Source organism: Sitodiplosis mosellana, unplaced genomic scaffold (genome assembly GCF_009176505.1).
Source record: "Sitodiplosis mosellana isolate CC-2019 unplaced genomic scaffold, AAFC_SMos_1.0 Smas_scaffold_3585, whole genome shotgun sequence".
Taxonomy (NCBI): domain Eukaryota; kingdom Metazoa; phylum Arthropoda; class Insecta; order Diptera; family Cecidomyiidae; genus Sitodiplosis; species Sitodiplosis mosellana.
The window spans coordinates 936-17,270 of NW_022598827.1; the positions used below are offsets into that span (position 1 = coordinate 936).

The 16,335-nt window shown below is 33.7% G+C and overlaps 3 protein-coding genes across 5 annotated transcripts; 2 read left to right on the forward strand and 1 right to left on the reverse strand.

The window, feature by feature from the left end:
* Positions 1–521: 521 nt before the first annotated feature.
* LOC129571869 (uncharacterized aarF domain-containing protein kinase 5) lies at positions 522–2,377 on the forward strand (the record flags this gene model as incomplete). The annotated part of the gene is given in 6 exon segments (XM_055451742.1): positions 522–830; positions 889–996; positions 1,112–1,448; positions 1,527–1,704; positions 1,774–1,819; positions 1,887–2,377. Coding segments are annotated over 6 exon segments (1,209 nt in total), but the record flags the coding sequence as incomplete, so codon positions are not given.
* Positions 2,378–12,751: 10,374 nt separating this feature from the next.
* Positions 12,752–14,511, forward strand: LOC129571867 (uncharacterized). 3 transcript variants are annotated; one of them, XM_055451740.1, is made up of 7 exons: positions 12,769–13,024; positions 13,083–13,139; positions 13,211–13,337; positions 13,650–13,682; positions 13,753–13,767; positions 14,071–14,115; positions 14,310–14,511. In XM_055451740.1, exons 1-7 carry the CDS (start codon positions 13,019–13,021, stop codon positions 14,342–14,344), a joined length of 318 nt encoding a protein of 105 aa, XP_055307715.1. In that variant the 5' UTR covers positions 12,769–13,018; the 3' UTR covers positions 14,345–14,511. The 3 variants fall into 3 exon arrangements, with proteins under 3 accessions (XP_055307714.1, XP_055307716.1, XP_055307715.1); XM_055451739.1 differs by lacking the exon at positions 14,071–14,115 and having other exon boundaries at positions 12,752–13,024; positions 14,240–14,511; XM_055451741.1 differs by lacking the exon at positions 14,071–14,115 and having other exon boundaries at positions 12,761–13,024.
* On the reverse strand, positions 14,342–16,232 carry LOC129571866 (ankyrin repeat domain-containing protein 12-like; the record flags this gene model as incomplete). Its single annotated transcript, XM_055451738.1, is given in 2 exon segments — positions 14,342–14,741; positions 14,806–16,232. A coding segment is annotated over 1 exon segment (1,420 nt), but the record flags the coding sequence as incomplete, so codon positions are not given.
* Between the last annotated feature and the right edge of the window lie 103 nt (positions 16,233–16,335).

Here is a 16,335-nt window from a genome sequence, read left to right on the forward strand (position 1 = left end):
GCGATCGAGCTGTCCACTTGAAATGCATCAAAATGATTGGTAGCTATTTCACAGGCAACAATTTCAAATCCGACTAATAACAATTGCTATTTTTGAACTTTTTCCTCATTAAAATTGATTCTTGTGTCATTTCCTAGTTCTCCATAAACGTTTTGCATCGAAATTATTTTCTATCCATTTATGAAGTGTTTCGAATTTCCTCACCATTTTTTAAAAATCGAAAAATCAATTGTTTTCTGCAAACAGGGTAAATTTTTTCAACCGATTCGAATTTCAACAAGCGGTAAGGTCCAAAAGTTAGGTTTTTATATTTACTGAGTCGTACCACTTTAGAATTTGGAAAAATGTTAAATTTTTAAAATGTTATAAAATTATTTCGATGTGTGTTCCAAATTTCCCCACCTTCCCCTATTAAAATCTGAGAAAAAATAGAAGAAAAATCACTTTTTATAACGATTGGCCGTTTATTGACCAAAACACGTTGGCTGTCCGCGGGTTAAATATTTTGAATATTATTATAGAATGAGTGTTTACCAAGGAGGTCGGATGAAGTTAAACGGGTATTTGAAATTGAATTTGGAAAATCCCCCGAGGAATTGTTTGCTGAATTTGACTACAAACCAATCGCAGCAGCTAGTTTAGCTCAAGTGTTTCGGGCTAAAACTAAAGATGGTCATGATGTTGCCGTAAAAATACAGTACATAGATTTAATCAACAGATTTTCCGGAGATTTTGCTACAATATTGTGTATTCAAGAAATAATTAAATTAATTCATAAAAACTATAATTTTGGTTGGATTCTCCGTGATCTTCGAAAAAATTTGGAACAGGTTATAAAAAAAACTTTTTTTTAAACTTTCGAAATGTAAATTATTAATAATATTGTAGGAGCTTGATTTCGTTCACGAAGGCAAAAATTCGGAACGGTGTGCTACAGAGCTCAGGAAATTCGACTTTATTCACGTACCAACTGTCGAATGGAATCTTACTTCAAAGGTACTATTCTACACTCGGTTCTGTTTCGAAAAACAGTTTCGAACTACTATACCTTTCCAGCATTTTTTGTCGCAACGGTTCATATGTATGTTTTATTGGAATTCAATTTTTTCAGCGGGTGCTAACAGCTGAATGGATTGATGGATATAAAATAAGTGACTTAAATCGCATAAAAAAAGACAATCTTGACATTGCTGATATCGACAAAAAACTGTTCAAGGTATTCTCCGAACAAATATTTAATACAGGGTTTGTGCATAGTGACCCACATCCGGGGAACCTATTTATTCGTAAAAGACAAAATGGAAAGCCAGAGATTGTTTTACTGGATCATGGGCTGTATGAACATCTCACTAGCTCAACACGCTTGTCACTATGTCAGTTCTGGGAAGCAATCGTACTAAAAGACCAAGCAAAAATGGACAAATATGCAAAAGAGCTTCATGTAAATGGTATAAAACTTATACTTATCACTTATACTTAAATAGGTAGATAACACAAATCTCAATTTAACCTTTGTATGTCCACAGATTCCAATAAATTAGCTGAAATTCTTATGCAACGTCCAATCGATATGAAGAGACCTACATTTACAACTCGTCTCACAGACGAAGATATTGCTTATTTTCAAGCAGATGCAAAGCGCCACTTTGATGTTGTTCTAGAAACACTTAAACAAATGCCTCGAAATATGTTATTCGTTATCAGGTAAAGATGATCAAATACCCAAATGCGTAATTACAAGTACAACAAATTTATATTCATGATAATATTTAGAAATTTGAACACCGTCAGGGCGATTGCACGACATCATGGAGATCCTGTAATTACCAATTTTTCATCTAATTAGTGAGCAATACTTCAATTCTTTTCTCTTCTCTTCTTAATAGATCGATAGACCAACAGTCATGGCCAAATACGCGCAGAGATGCATTTACAATACATCAAATTTCAATCTTACTCAAAAAGTCAAGTGGATCATTCGACGAATCAAATTTGATTTCCAATTAGCTAAAATTTCATTGCAATTTTGGTTTATTCGTACCTATTTAGACATTTTGAAATTTTTCGGTCGATCATCAGTAGATTCCAAAACAATTTTGAATTATAACCCACAATAAAATTGTACTATTTTCATAAAAAATTACTTTTTTCAAATATTCAAATTTCACAAGTTAGTGCCTTTCGGGTTCTGATCTGGTTTGTAAAATTCCTTTTGCAATACACCCAAATCCAACTTGACTTTCCTTATTCCAGCCATGTCTTCTTTTACTGGAATAAAGTTCTCTGTGGTTCGTAATGAATAATAAAATTAATGTATTTTTCACTGTATTTCACTATTTTTGCTGCTTTTGAATAATAAAATAAAATAATAAAACGATCAATTTTTTTTATTCTTATGACCCATCTAACAATTATCAACCCAAATGCATTCGATTCCAGGCACATATCCAATGTTGAATACGGGGATAGATTTAACCGTAGAAGTAACCGTCATAGTGATCCATTGTGCATGGAATGGAGAAAAAATAGCATAAAGTTAGCATCAATACATTCAATACCCTTATTTCAATTGAAAAAAAATTATTTACTTACATGGGTACTTCTGCCCTCTTAGTTAAGTATGTACGCCTACTATACCACAACAATCAGGCATTACTGTTATATTTTAATCAAATAAAAAAAACTTCTTTCGAAGTAATTCCTCGTGACGAAAGCGAACATAAAACAGCTGATATCAATTTTAAAAAATCATTACGGTGCGATTCTGAAATTAGTTGGAAGAATGCAAAAAAAGCAAATCTAAATCGCTCCGAAATGATTTTTTAAAATTGATATCAGCTGTTTTATGTTCGCTTTCGTCACAAGGAATTACTTCGAAAGAAGTTTTTTTTATTTGATTTCGGATTTTTTTATTTGTTTTGTACCCGAATTTTTTTTTTCAACAAAACCAACTTACATTTAACAAACACAAAGTGGTGTGTATTGAGCCAAAGAAAATGAAACATGAAATGTTGTAGTTAAAAACCATAAATATATTGCCGGAATACCAAAAGACAGCCAATGACATCTCTAAACCAACTTATTGAATCATCGAATATTTCGAGCAACTTTTTTAAAATCGTGTGTGGCTTGAGTTGAATATAATCAACTTTACAACGACACTAGCAGCTTCTCTGCAGTGCAGAGTCTGCACGTGCACACATATTGTAGAAGAGAGTACAAAAATCATAGTATTTTGGCAAATGCATCGAGTAACCATTGCGAAACATCAATAAGTTTTGGCTAACGCGTAGTACCGGCCCACAGAGAAGCTGTTAGCGTCACCGTAAAGTTGATTATATTCTAGTAAAGCCATACACGTTTGAAAAAAGTTGCCGAAAAATACAATGATTCAATGAGTTGGAATTGAGATGGCATTGACTGCTATGTGTCAAATGACTTAAATTTGAAATGTATTGTGGCACTTTCCCTATGTTAAAAACCAGCATTGTCGCCTTTTTGAATAAAGCAAAATCAGCACAGGTAGGAAAGCAATTTAAATTTTTTTTTCGTTTAATAAAATTTGGTTTTTGGACGGACAGACGAAATTACATTTTGTTTTGATGAAATTACATATCGCTTTTTTACTAAGAAACTATCACATGTTTAGTTTTTTCATGATGAATTTTTTTGATTTTGATTTTGATTTTTTCATGAAAAGTGATTTTTGTGTTTTTTGTTGATTGCGTGGAGTAAAAAGACTTAGTGAAAGACTGGTATCTGAAGGAATTTTATTTATCTGAACGCAAAATCACTTTGGTTTTGATTTTTCCCTTATTCACGGCAACAAAAATGAGTTTTAGTCGATTTTTGTCGATTTTTCATGTTTTTTCCAACTTCTAATGGCTATATCTCGAAACACAGAGTTTTGCCAGATATAAGCTATATGTCAAATTTTAGCTCTAACTTGGGGCTAAATTCCAGAGAATTTAAAAAAAAAAATCGTCGGAGCCGTTTTCGAGAAAATGGCCGATTTATGCAAGGCCAGGTGTCCATTTTTTTGGGTTTCTGTCCATTCATGCCAACTCAATTTTTTCAAATTAAAATAGATGTCATTTGATAGCTGGCCTCAAGACCTTTCCAATGACATCCAAAAGTTTGAACTCGGTTGACTGGGTTAGGCACAGTGATCATTGGAAAGAAGGCCATATTTTGAATTTTCAAATGCCGGCCAAGGCCAAGATGGCGGCCAAATCAAAAAATGTCGGAACAAAAAAGTCTTAGTTTTTGATATACTTCAATGCCTGAAAGTTTAAAAAAGATCGGGCAAAAACTACGGACGGACGGACAGAAAAAATATTATCTCAGAATAATTGGTGGAGACGCCAAAGAAATTTTTTAAATCGTCATAACTCATGAACGGATGGTCCAATTTCGACGTTCTTGGGCTTTTTGGAAAGGTCTCGACGAGTAGACTCAGAAAAAACATGTTTCAAGATGAACGGGCCGCGTTCAACACCCGGTAAATGGGAAAAACTGGTGATTGTAAAAAAATTTCAAGTGGCTATTTCTATGGAGGCGGTTGGTTGATTCCCAAGTTTGAATGCATTTTCTGGTCCTATGAGGCTTTCTAGCGATACTTCATTCATACCAGATGTCCTCTTAGGAAAAAAGTTCGAAATTGCGTGTATATATAGGCGAGTTCGACTTTCAGCACAGAGGTGCTTTCGTCACTCGCGCCTGCTGTCGCCGGCTGTGATAATATATCATAATTTTTTGTGAGAAAATGTGAAGAGTACGGAATAATTTTCCGTGCAAACAATTGCTTCTAATAACTACAAAATACGAATATTACGCTAGTTTCTTTCACTTGCAGCCTATTTCACGATATATTTTCACATTTTTATTGGTATATTATCGTTGAGTCTTGTTGTTGTGAAATACATTTGCAAATTTAAATGCAAAAATGTAAAAAACTCGAAATCGAAGCCAGATTTATGGAAATTTGCATGGAATTGAAACACACTTGCGCCCCTTTTTGGACATTTTGACATTGAAACTCAAGTACCACATGCGAATCGATGAGAACAAATGTTTCGTTACTTGGGATGCGACATTAACTCGCATTGCCCATTTGAAAAACGTTTGAAAAAATTGAAAACTTTGAATTTCTATCTATGTCACCCAATATTATGTCAATTTTTCTATGTAAAACATGGAGTGTGAAATAGTAGAGCGCCACTACTGGAGAACGGCAGAATGCGAAAGAAAAAATTTCAAATTTGTTCGCGCTCAAATTCACTCCGTCATATTCATTCTTGTTTTCATGTCGAAACAGTGAAAAAAATAATAAAAAAATTAAAAAATAAATTTGAAATAAAATAAATTACAATTTAAATTAAATCCGCACATATTTTACATGTTTTGCTGTTTGTCGTATGATTTCGCAATAATCCGTGACGATTAATGAATATGACGGAGTGAATTTGAGCGCGAACAAATTTGAACTAAGTGTTGTCATCACTCTGTAGCGGCGCTCTACAATTGTTCGCCCTCTCGTTATCATCGTGCGATCTATGTTCATTTTCTAAATTTTTGAAAAAGTTTTTTTTCAACACAATTTTCAAGGCATGCAGTTAAAATCCTAGGGGCTTCACGCCAAATTTTATTTAGCAAAATCTATTCGTATTATTTAAATCATGTAAAATTCACGCTAGATTTCAAATATTTTGTATTATTGCCCGAATGCGTTGTTTTTGTTCATATTCACCTTGAACATTATGTTCTGGAAGTGGGTTTTGGTGGATCCTCAGGATCGTTCAGAACTGATCCCGGTTCCGGAAGTGGGTTTTGGTGGATCTTCAGGATGGATCAGAGTGGGTTTGACAATGCCCTGGTCCATCCTGAGGATCCACTTCAAGAACTAGGAGCGATTTTGAACAATCCTGAGGATCGACCAAATTCCACTTCCAGAATTTTTGAAGCGATAATGACGTCAACAGATTAGACGTGGTTCTGCTGACAGCTAAATTTAAAAAATTTAACGCCAATTTCCATATTTGTAGATTTGTGGCGAGTAGAAAAATCACAAAATCAGAATTCAGTTGAATGTCAAACGCAGCCACTACACATAGAACTTTCGGATGGTTCAAGGAATAGATTGCAGCGTTATTTGATATAAATAAATGCAAAAATAATGAAGATAATATTGTATTCAATCGAATATCATATAAATTCAAAGCAAAATATTGAAATGTTATTTCTCTTTTATATATACGTAAGTGACAAAAATCTCACTAAACACAGTCCATGTTCTATTTACCCAAACACAGTCAGAAGGTTAATTTTTTTATTACTTTTTATTATTTTAACATTAACCCTTTGATGCACAATTTTTTATTTTTGAATGATTCCGATATATGTTATGTGCCACGATAGAGAAAAACCCCATACTTAGATTTTTGAAAAATTTCATATTTACCGAGGAAATCGGAAAAGAGTCAAAAGTGTCATATCGGTATAACAGCCTGAAAAAATTAAATTTCATAGAACCAATGATGCAGAAAATTAAATTGATGTGTTTTGCTCCTATGAGTCATAATATGACAATTGAAAAGAATGTACAAACCCACAAGATGAGGGGATGAAAAATTTGGGATTCTGCTATAATTTCGCATTTTTTTTACAGCAGTACATAAACTTAAAAAACTCTCGATATTAGTGAACAAATTGCTATGAGTAAGGTATCAAATGAAAGCTGATTTAATTCCCTACATTTGTTTCCAAACCAGTATGCAAAAATTTTCAGTAATTTTGTAGTTATAGCGTTTGGCGTATCTGGTTACTTTAGCAACCGATATGTGATAAAGGGTTAATGCAAATATAAACGTGTTGAATGGGTTTGAGCGCGAAAAAATATGAATTAAAGTAGTTTTAAATATTGCAACGTACTATTTATCGTTCAAAATATGATTCTACATACAGGTATGCCTTCGGAATAATGTGAAAAAAAGAAATGTTTTGAACGATTAAAAAAGAACGTTTCAAATTTTTTAAACATATTTTATTTACATATTGGGATGAGTGTAGTGCCCTCATGCGGCATTTATTTTGATGCAGTGGTGTCAACTTTCTGCATAAAAACTGATAGAATCCCAAGAAAGTCCGCTGTTTTTCAATGGAATTTTAAAAAATTGCGATCTGCTCAAAAACGACAATATTTTCAACTTTTTGACATTTGGCTCGAGCGCTAATTCAAAAATTGGGAAAAGTTCTTTCGCATTTTTGGATAGGAGCTCGAACTAAATAATTGAGAATGTTCTTAACTCCCGCTCATGCGCCTATATTAAAACCTTAGTTCATGCACCTCGGGTCTGACCCCTCGGGTCAGGTTCCGTCAGGTTCCATCAGGTTCCGTACGGACACCGAATTTATTTGGTTCCATGAAGTTCCGTATCCGAACTTCACGGAACAGAGGGAACTATGACATCTACCCGAAAAAGAGTAGGTGTAGAGTTACTCTTTGGGTAAAAAATGAGTATGTCGTGACATACTCAAATGAGTAGGAAAAAGAGTAGGTGTAGAGTTACTCTTTGGGTAAAAAATGAGTATGTCGAGACATACTCAAAATCAAAGAGTAATTACTCTGAGTATATACTCTCATACTCAAAGAGTATCTATGAGTATGAGAGTATGTCGAGACATACTCATTTTCAAAATGAGTGAGTATGGAAGTATATACTCGCGAATTCGCCCACCTGTATGTTCAAATGGTGACGATACAGAAACTCAATACAGTAACTATTTTAGAGCCAACCAGTATTACCAAACTGGCATTTATTTTCAAGACTTTGAAAAATTGGACAAAATTCAAATAATTACCGGTTTGTTTTGAAATCTTACATCTGGATATAGAATCCCATTTATATCGTATCTATGATGGTTTTATACACTTTATACTTGCATGAAAATGTTTTTTGCAAATTGATCGTTTTTTGCATGTAGATTTTTAAAATTTCACAAATACGTCACACGTATGCACGCTTTATACTTGATTGTTATAGATGGCATCTCTATAAAGAAAATTAAGAGCCTGGACATGGGTATTGATGGGCTAGTTTGAGTAGAATCCACAAAGTATAGAAGTAAATAATGAGATTTTTATTACTTATTACTGATTTTCGGTAATAAGATCGGTAATAACTCAGGTGTTATTACTTGTAATAAAATGCGCTAATAATTATTATCGGTCTTATTAATGGTAATAGGACGTACTCAAAATTCACCAACTTTGATAGAATTCTTATTTGGGCGTTATCTGAACTAGTGTTGGCCTCGAACATTCGTTCGTTCGTTCGACATGATTCAAAAAAATTTATTTTGTTCGTTCGTTCGTCCGCAAAGTTAAGAAAAAAACTTTTTTTGTTCGTTCATTCGAAAATTTAGAAGAAAATTTTGTGTTCGTTCGGAAATTATGGCTTGTTTATTATGGTTTTTTTACATTTAAAATACATAGGAAGCAAACTATATTTTGACTTCTTTGGCAAGAATGAAAGTAGAGTAAGTTTTGCTAAGCATTCGAAACAAATATCTTCTTTCATGACAAAGTCAGTGAAACATACTCGACTTTCAGTCTTGCCCAAAGAATTAGACATTTAATTTGCTTCCCATCTATACAGGGTGGCGCACTCGAAGTGTAACTAAAACAGAAGACTATAACTTTTTTGTTTTTTGATATTTTTTATTGCTCTAAAGGCACGAAATGTTCCAAAATAATACAAAATTTAGAATTAGCTTCCAGATTTTATTTTCAGTTGCACTGGATCGAGTAATGCCCTCACGCCCACCATTTTTTTTAAATGTGTTTGCACGGAAGTGGTAGTTTTGACAGAAATAGAACTTTTAGAAGAAATCCAATATAGCTTGAGTAACCACAAACCATGAAAGTGATTAGATTCTAGTTCGTAGAATATTATAAAAAAGCTCCAGTCTTTATTGGACCACTATCACCCATGTATAACTCCTTTTGAAGTTCGGAACTGTGATAGTCCCGAATTATGGGATTTTCTCACCATTTTCTCCATTCTGACCCCAAAATAAGTGACATCATGTGACGTCATTGGTGTTGGGGTGAAGATTGGAGCTCTATAAATATAAACCAGGCCATAATGTGGTGAAGAATGTTATTGAGATTTTTCCTGTTTTCAACACCACTATAAATCAATAAAAATAAAAAATAATGGTTCCAGAAGATTCCAATAAAATACTTAAATTTAACCCATATAAGAAGTTCTTGAGTTTTTAGTTACTTAATCTATTTTGTTGTTTCACAAAAAACTATTTTTTGGCGCACTACATGAAATGTATTTCATCAAAGTAACTTTGAAGTAATATATAAGAAACAAATAAAATGTATGATAAAATATAGTTTGGAAAAATAAAAAAATTGTATGTCAATCTTTTATGTATATATGAAGTGTTATATATTAAATCTTCATTAGTGCACCGGTTTTAAATCAAATAAAGAATATGAGCATATAATTCAAATTCACCAACATTTGTTTGAGTAGTCAAACTTGACCGAGAAAAAAAAGCAGATTAGTAGCTCTACATTTCATTTAGTGCTAAAAAGCCATGCTTCGGTGAAAAAAACGACTTTTTAGAGCTCATTTTGGTCGACTATTGGCTGTCGATTTTGATGAAGAGGGTTTCCAAGGACTTTCATTCCTGAAGTATATTACAAGGCACTGTTAGCCCATAAAAATACCAAACATGGGTTATCTCAATGTGAAGACTATAGCCAGAATAAGAACTAATTCCAAACACCCACGTTCGTGCAGGGCTCATGTTGTTGAATCGTAGTCTTGAAGTCATAACTCGACCCAATGCAAGTGATATTGAAATCTGGAAGCTGATTCAAAATTTTCAATCATTTTACAACATTTCATGCCTTAAGAACAATAAAAATTATCAAAAAACAAAAAAGTTATAGTCTTTGGTTTTAGTTACACTTCGAGTGCGCCACCCTGTATATATAAAAGAGAATGTGTGTCTGTCTGTTCCGGGTTGGCAGCCAAACGAGTGGTCCGATTTGGACATGTTGCACATCATTGGCAAGGTCTTGAGATGAAGATGTCATAGGCTAATTTTTGGGACATTTTCAACAAAGAACGACGAAAACGGTTGAATTCTTGACAATTTTGACATTTTGATGTACACACACATATAAATACGTATGGTGGATTGGAAAACGTCAGCAATGAACTATACTAACACTTGGTGTAGCAAGTTCATCGAATGTGTGAACGGGTAACAATATTCGATGACTTCAAAATCATATGAAAAACCACACAAGTGTTGACAGTGTAAACTCACGATTTTTTCAAAATATTTCTTTGAATAACAAATCGTGGATGAAGCCTAGGCCTTGCAGAGCCCGAATATCAACAATAAAAGAAAATAAATAAATATAATTCCCAAGCAAATAATGTATAAAAAATGTATGGTGTTTCCAATCTCACCACTCTTCACCACAATCAGTCAAAGCATTAATGTGAATGACGCATGACAAAGTGAGTTTGACAGCACACGCATATGAATTGATGTCATGTTTATAGTCGGAAACGTCAATGCAAAATCTCCAGTATCCAGTCTACTTTTTAGAAATTGAAAGAAAAACACTTTAGGACATTTTTGGGATATCTTTGGGACATTCTTAACAGGTAATCCGATCTAGGCATCCCGTACATCATTGGAAAGGTCTTGAGATGGAGATGTCATAGGCATACTTTTGGGACATTTTTGTGACAACTATTATTGTCACAAAATTGATGCATTTTGAAATGAAAAAGAAAATCATAGGGGTATTGCAACGACCATAAAATATATGTATTTCATCAAGTTTATCAAGCTCTTTCCAAGTTTATGCATAGTGTCGAACTTTTGTTCAAGCTCTACCATCTAAATGTAGGGGAATGTAACCGGTTGTGGGACGGCTCCGGTTGTGGGACAGTTGATTATTTTGACACTTTTGTAGTATTAACATCAAATGATGTATTATAATGTTATTTTATATCCGTAATCAAACTTTTGGTACGGCTTCGAGCTGAATATATGCACTTGTTATATTATTTTCAGACGATGTGTTGAAAAATGTAAAAAAAGTTTCATAGACTTCTCTTAAGAAGTAATATTTTCACAATTTTTGATGAAAAAATGATCAGTAAAATAGTGATATACGTAGTTTAAGGACTAAATTTCATCATGAGTAAGTTTTTTTTATCAATATATGGGCATTGAAATTTTTTTTTTGCATCACGTCCAAGTGGTGTACAATTCCGGTTGTGGGACAGTCATGTACCCGGTTGTGGGACACTCATTTTTTGCATTGAAAACATGAATTCGACATTTCAGTGATGAAATATGGTCATTTGTGTTAAAATAAATATGTGTGGTCGGAATTATTGGTGTTTTTGGTGTTTTTAGTGACTGTCAAATCAACATTTGCATTTCTCATCATGTTAAAGGGACAGAAGACAGCTTTTCCAGTACAGGGTTATGATACTTCAGTCCGAACAGTCAAAGATTCGTATGACTGAGACAAAAAGTAATTAGAGAAACCTTGCTTGACTTTGAGATGCCCCGAACAATGGATTGAAGCCGAGACACGGATCAATTGGGGTAGCTATTCGATGATATTACAAAAGTAAACTATGGAGAGTTACCAGAAGTAATATTTCGTTCAGCTACAAACATTCCATCGAATATTGACCAATCAAAATTCAATAAAATCCTTTTCTTGCCGTAGAAAAGTCCACTTCAAATGGGCAAAGGCCTTTAATGTCTAAACGTGCATTCACTGTGAATTGAATGTGAATGAAGATTATGGCTTATTTTCATTCGTAATTTGACATGTAACCACCATTTGATCATTGTTCGCCTTTGGTAGTCTAAAAAATTAAATAAACAATCATAAAATCATGATTTCTAATGATTTTACTTCAATATTGGATATTTTAAGCAAAAAAAATGAGGTGTCCCACAACCGGGTGCAATTTTTTTTCGTGATTTTCAAGACTGTCGGGAAAATGAGCATAAAATTTTTGTTGTGCATATAAATGACTAAATTTGTTTGGAGAAAAGTTAGCTATGATGGTTATCTTTCGAACGGTATATAGGGTTTGGAAAAATATAGGATAAAAAAATTTTTGTGGCAAAATTACAAAACCCGTCCCACAACCGGTTACATTCCCCTACAGTGAAATAATTTACGGGCACGACGTAAGATGGATTTTCTGGTCAAAAAAGTTGCAATATCCCTTTGAAGAAAATGAAAAAGGCGTAGCAAAGCATGCCGGGCTAAGCTAGTGTATTATAAATGTAAAAAAACCGAACGGTCGAACAAGCCATAATTTCCAAACGAACGAACGAACAAAACAATTTTTTTTTTGATTTCGAACGGTCGAACAAGCGTTTAAAAGTGTTCGACGGCCAACACTAATCTGAACAAACTAATGATGCAGTTTGATTTGATTTTTGGTCGTCTAAAATTATGCATTCAAAACCCCAATATGGGTGCATCCATCAGCAGAAATTCGTTGTACTGTGTAATGAGTGCAAAAGCCTGTTTACTTCATAATTTTATTCGACATTCAAAAAAATACATATATGGAAAAAAAATAGTCATCAACACAAGATCATAAACCTTGAATATGTTCAATTGTTCATTGCGGTCAGTCATCTCAATTCGTAAAGCCAATAACCTGATTTCAGTTTTCTTGTTACTGCATCCTACTGCAAATAATTACAAGAAAAATGAATTAGCATTTCTTTGTTACAACTCGTAGTTGTGTATATATAGATATACAATTTCAAAAAAGACCGGCAGAACTGCACATTTTTATGGATCAGATATCAACATAAGGTATGAGTGAGATGACATGATAAAAAGAAGTATAAAAGGGATTCTGCCATACGTTATTTAAATTCAATCTCTCGTTTCCTTCACAGAAGTACACTCAGTGAATTTTTTCAAGTTAAAATGAAGGTAAATTTCATCTGAAACAAACACGGTGTACAGTATGGTGACGATTATTTCGTTTTAGATTCAAATTATAGCATGTTTATGCATTGGAATTGCATTGGCATTTCCTGCCGATGAAGTAAGTTTAATTCAATTTGAATCATTTGAATGATGCCCTTTGACACATTGCATATAAATCAACCTTCTTAGGAATCTGGAACACTTCCAGACGTCTCTAACCTGGATGGATCATCAAAAGCACAACCAAGCACAACAATAGAAGAGAAAACGAACGATGGTGCTAAAGAGACTCTTGAATCTGCCGCATCAGCTTGGGGTAACTATATTATTCATTATTATTTTCCAGATATGATTGTAGTGCACTGAGTTAATGGGAGAGCATCGAAACTATTTTTGCGTGTATCAAACGTGCCCAGTGTTTGTAACACGGCCAAAATCGGTTGATATTTTCACACGTGCGCTACAACATTTTTGCTATTTCTATTTTGTAAATAAAAAGTGTTTGAAATGAAATATTAAAAATTAAAAATTGCGAAATCGAGTTAGTGCACACTGCATCTGTTAGGAAATCTATCAATAGAAACATGTGTTCAGTTGTCTTTGTTTGTATGTTTGTTTTGATGAATAGGTCATGGATATGGAAAAGGATGGCGAAGCTATGGTAAATTAAATTAATTATTTTATTTGTCATTTGTTTTTAAATTTCCTATTTTCATTGATGAAATTCACAGGTTGGGGTCGCCGCAGTAAGTACAATGAAATAATACGCTTGTTAACAATTGTTTTTTTTTTTTTAATTTTTCGTCTGTATTATTCAACCAAAATCGTGGTTTCATTTGGATTTTGGGCTGCTTGTCTTTTTGTTTTATGTTTATTTCATTTGGTTTCCTACGTTTCGGACGCTTTGATCCTCAGGGAACTGTAATACAATGAGTTTGTTTATATTTAATTGAAATATGAGCGGCTGAACTCCAAACCGCTTCTGTTTTCAAATCTGAATTTTTCTGATGAAAATGCAATAACAAACAACAAAATAATACTTCTAACAGGTTATGGCTATGGCGGATTTTATGGCGGAATATACCGATACCCATGTATACCCATTTTCAATAATCTTCTGTACTATGTATTCATATAAACTTATAATTATTTGATTTTACCGTTTTTTTCTACTTCCATCGTGATGTTAAAAATGACTGAAACTACACACAAATGCGGGCCTTAATTCGACCGTTTACATACGCTTGGTAATGGATGTATTTGCGTTAACAATTGTTTCTTGCTGCAGCTTATGGATATGGATATCAAAAATACTATTGGTAATAATTCAAATGAATTCACGAAACTATATTTAAACTACAATTAAAAAAAAACAAAACAAAAAAACATCATTTAATGTTGCAATTATTGTTATTTTATCAATTTTGTAGAATATTATTTTGATAAAAAAAATAAAAGATGAAATGTATTTGATCAATTCAAATATCTGATGCAGAGCTTTGCTTGTCATTTTTTGTACTCAAAATAGTGCACTATTTCATCATATTTTTGAAATTTTCGAGGCATCAACGCTATTAATCGAATTTGTTGAATACGTGAACAAAAAACATAAATCGATAGCATCTTCTTGTTTCCAAAAATTCGAGAAAAAAACAACGTTGAACACTATAGCCATAATGGCCAAACGATCCGTATCCATGAAATATCTGAAATGTGAAAACTAAGGAAAAAATGCTGATTAATATGAAATATTTTATTACGTCCACTTAAGAATGAGGAGTTACATTTTTTTTAAATATTTGTACGTTTGCCATTTGAATCGGTATGGGTTGTAATTTGTGCTTCAGTTTTTGACGAATTAATCGTTGCCTGTAGTTTTCCATGTGGAGAGACATTATCCTGTGGCGTATTAGAGCTATCTTGTGATATCGGCGAATCAATTGCTTTCGAAGGTACGCGTAACTGTTTTGAATTTTTGAAATTTGATGTGTTGCCAATCAGAGTAGATCGGATTCTGTTGTTAGTCTGTAGATTTTTTGCTAACAATGATTTGATTCGTGCGGACACAAGACCAGGGCGTGGTGCTCGATGACTAAAGGTTTGTAAATGTACCGGTACTTTAACTAGTACGTCAACCACCTCTTCTAGATCGGTGTCACTTTCTTCTTCCTCTTCTGTATTGTCGTTTTCGTTAGTGTTACCTTTCAGTATTGGTAGTTCAATTGATTTAAGTGTATCACACGATGAACTCGATCTATTTTCAAAGCAAGTATTTTGGAAAAATCCGTTCGCAGTAAATGGTTTTGCTTGAGTTGTACTCTTATCTGTGGATTTACTGCCATAAGAATTTGTAGCCTCGAGTTCAAGTTCGCTTTTTATTGAAAAATTATCATCACCGTCGTCATGATCTACAACGTTGTCATCATGATCTTTTCCATAAAGAGTGAATCGCTTAGGCAATAATTTATCTGTACTTTGATAAAATGAGGACGAGGTTGATGGTATCGATTCCAACGGTTCAATGAGTGAAGCGCTCAACAGCTTTGTTATGTTCTTCATTTCAACTGAAATGTCATCGAAATCATTTGGATAGTGATCAGATGGGTAATAGTCTCTTAGATCATTGAAACTGTTTGATGTGAGTGTACTGCTAAAGTTTGGTGGGTATTTCAAAAAAGTATTTTCATCTTTTTGCCTTTCACGCAATTCGTTTATTGTTCTCTCCTTGAACTTTTGCCGGGTGGCGCGCTTCATTTGAATGACTTCTTTCGTTTTATTCGAAAAATCTTCTAAACTTTCAGCGTCTGATAGCGTGCTATGTTCGTCATCATATTTTTCTCGAAAATCTAGTGAATATTTCTTGGATGACTTTCGACCAGAGTCACTTGTGTTGGTGCTGTGTTGAAGCGAACTCGATCTCGATATGTCCGCATCAGTCATGTTATGATGTATTACTGCTTCATGTCGCTCCATGTTATTCAATAAATCGAAACTTCTATGTAAATTCCCGTTGCCTCCTTTATCCAGTTTCCTGTTAGTCTGATTTCGATCGACTAAAAATTCCAAACTTCGACATCGGGACAGGGTATTATTATTCATTTCATCCTTGTTACTCTTTGAGAGCCGTGGCACAACAGTTGCACGCAATGGGTCATTCCTCTTTGGCCAGTAGTCTAGACCATGTTTGTCACAATGTTCAGCCATTATTGATCTGAAAACAAATAAAAGTGTTACACCGTGCAACACAAGTTTCTGCACATAAGAAATTCCAATTGCTTGTTTTAGAGGACCAAAAACCAAGCACTTTTGCATCA

Excerpts from the sequence above, each read along its gene's own strand:
- LOC129571867 (XM_055451739.1), top strand. Across the intron at positions 13,140-13,210 it reads TGGCATTTCCTGCCGATGAA|GAATCTGGAACACTTCCAGA; the intron begins GTAAGTTTAATT and ends CAACCTTCTTAG. Across the intron at positions 13,338-13,649 it reads ATCTGCCGCATCAGCTTGGG|GTCATGGATATGGAAAAGGA; the intron begins GTAACTATATTA and ends TTTGATGAATAG.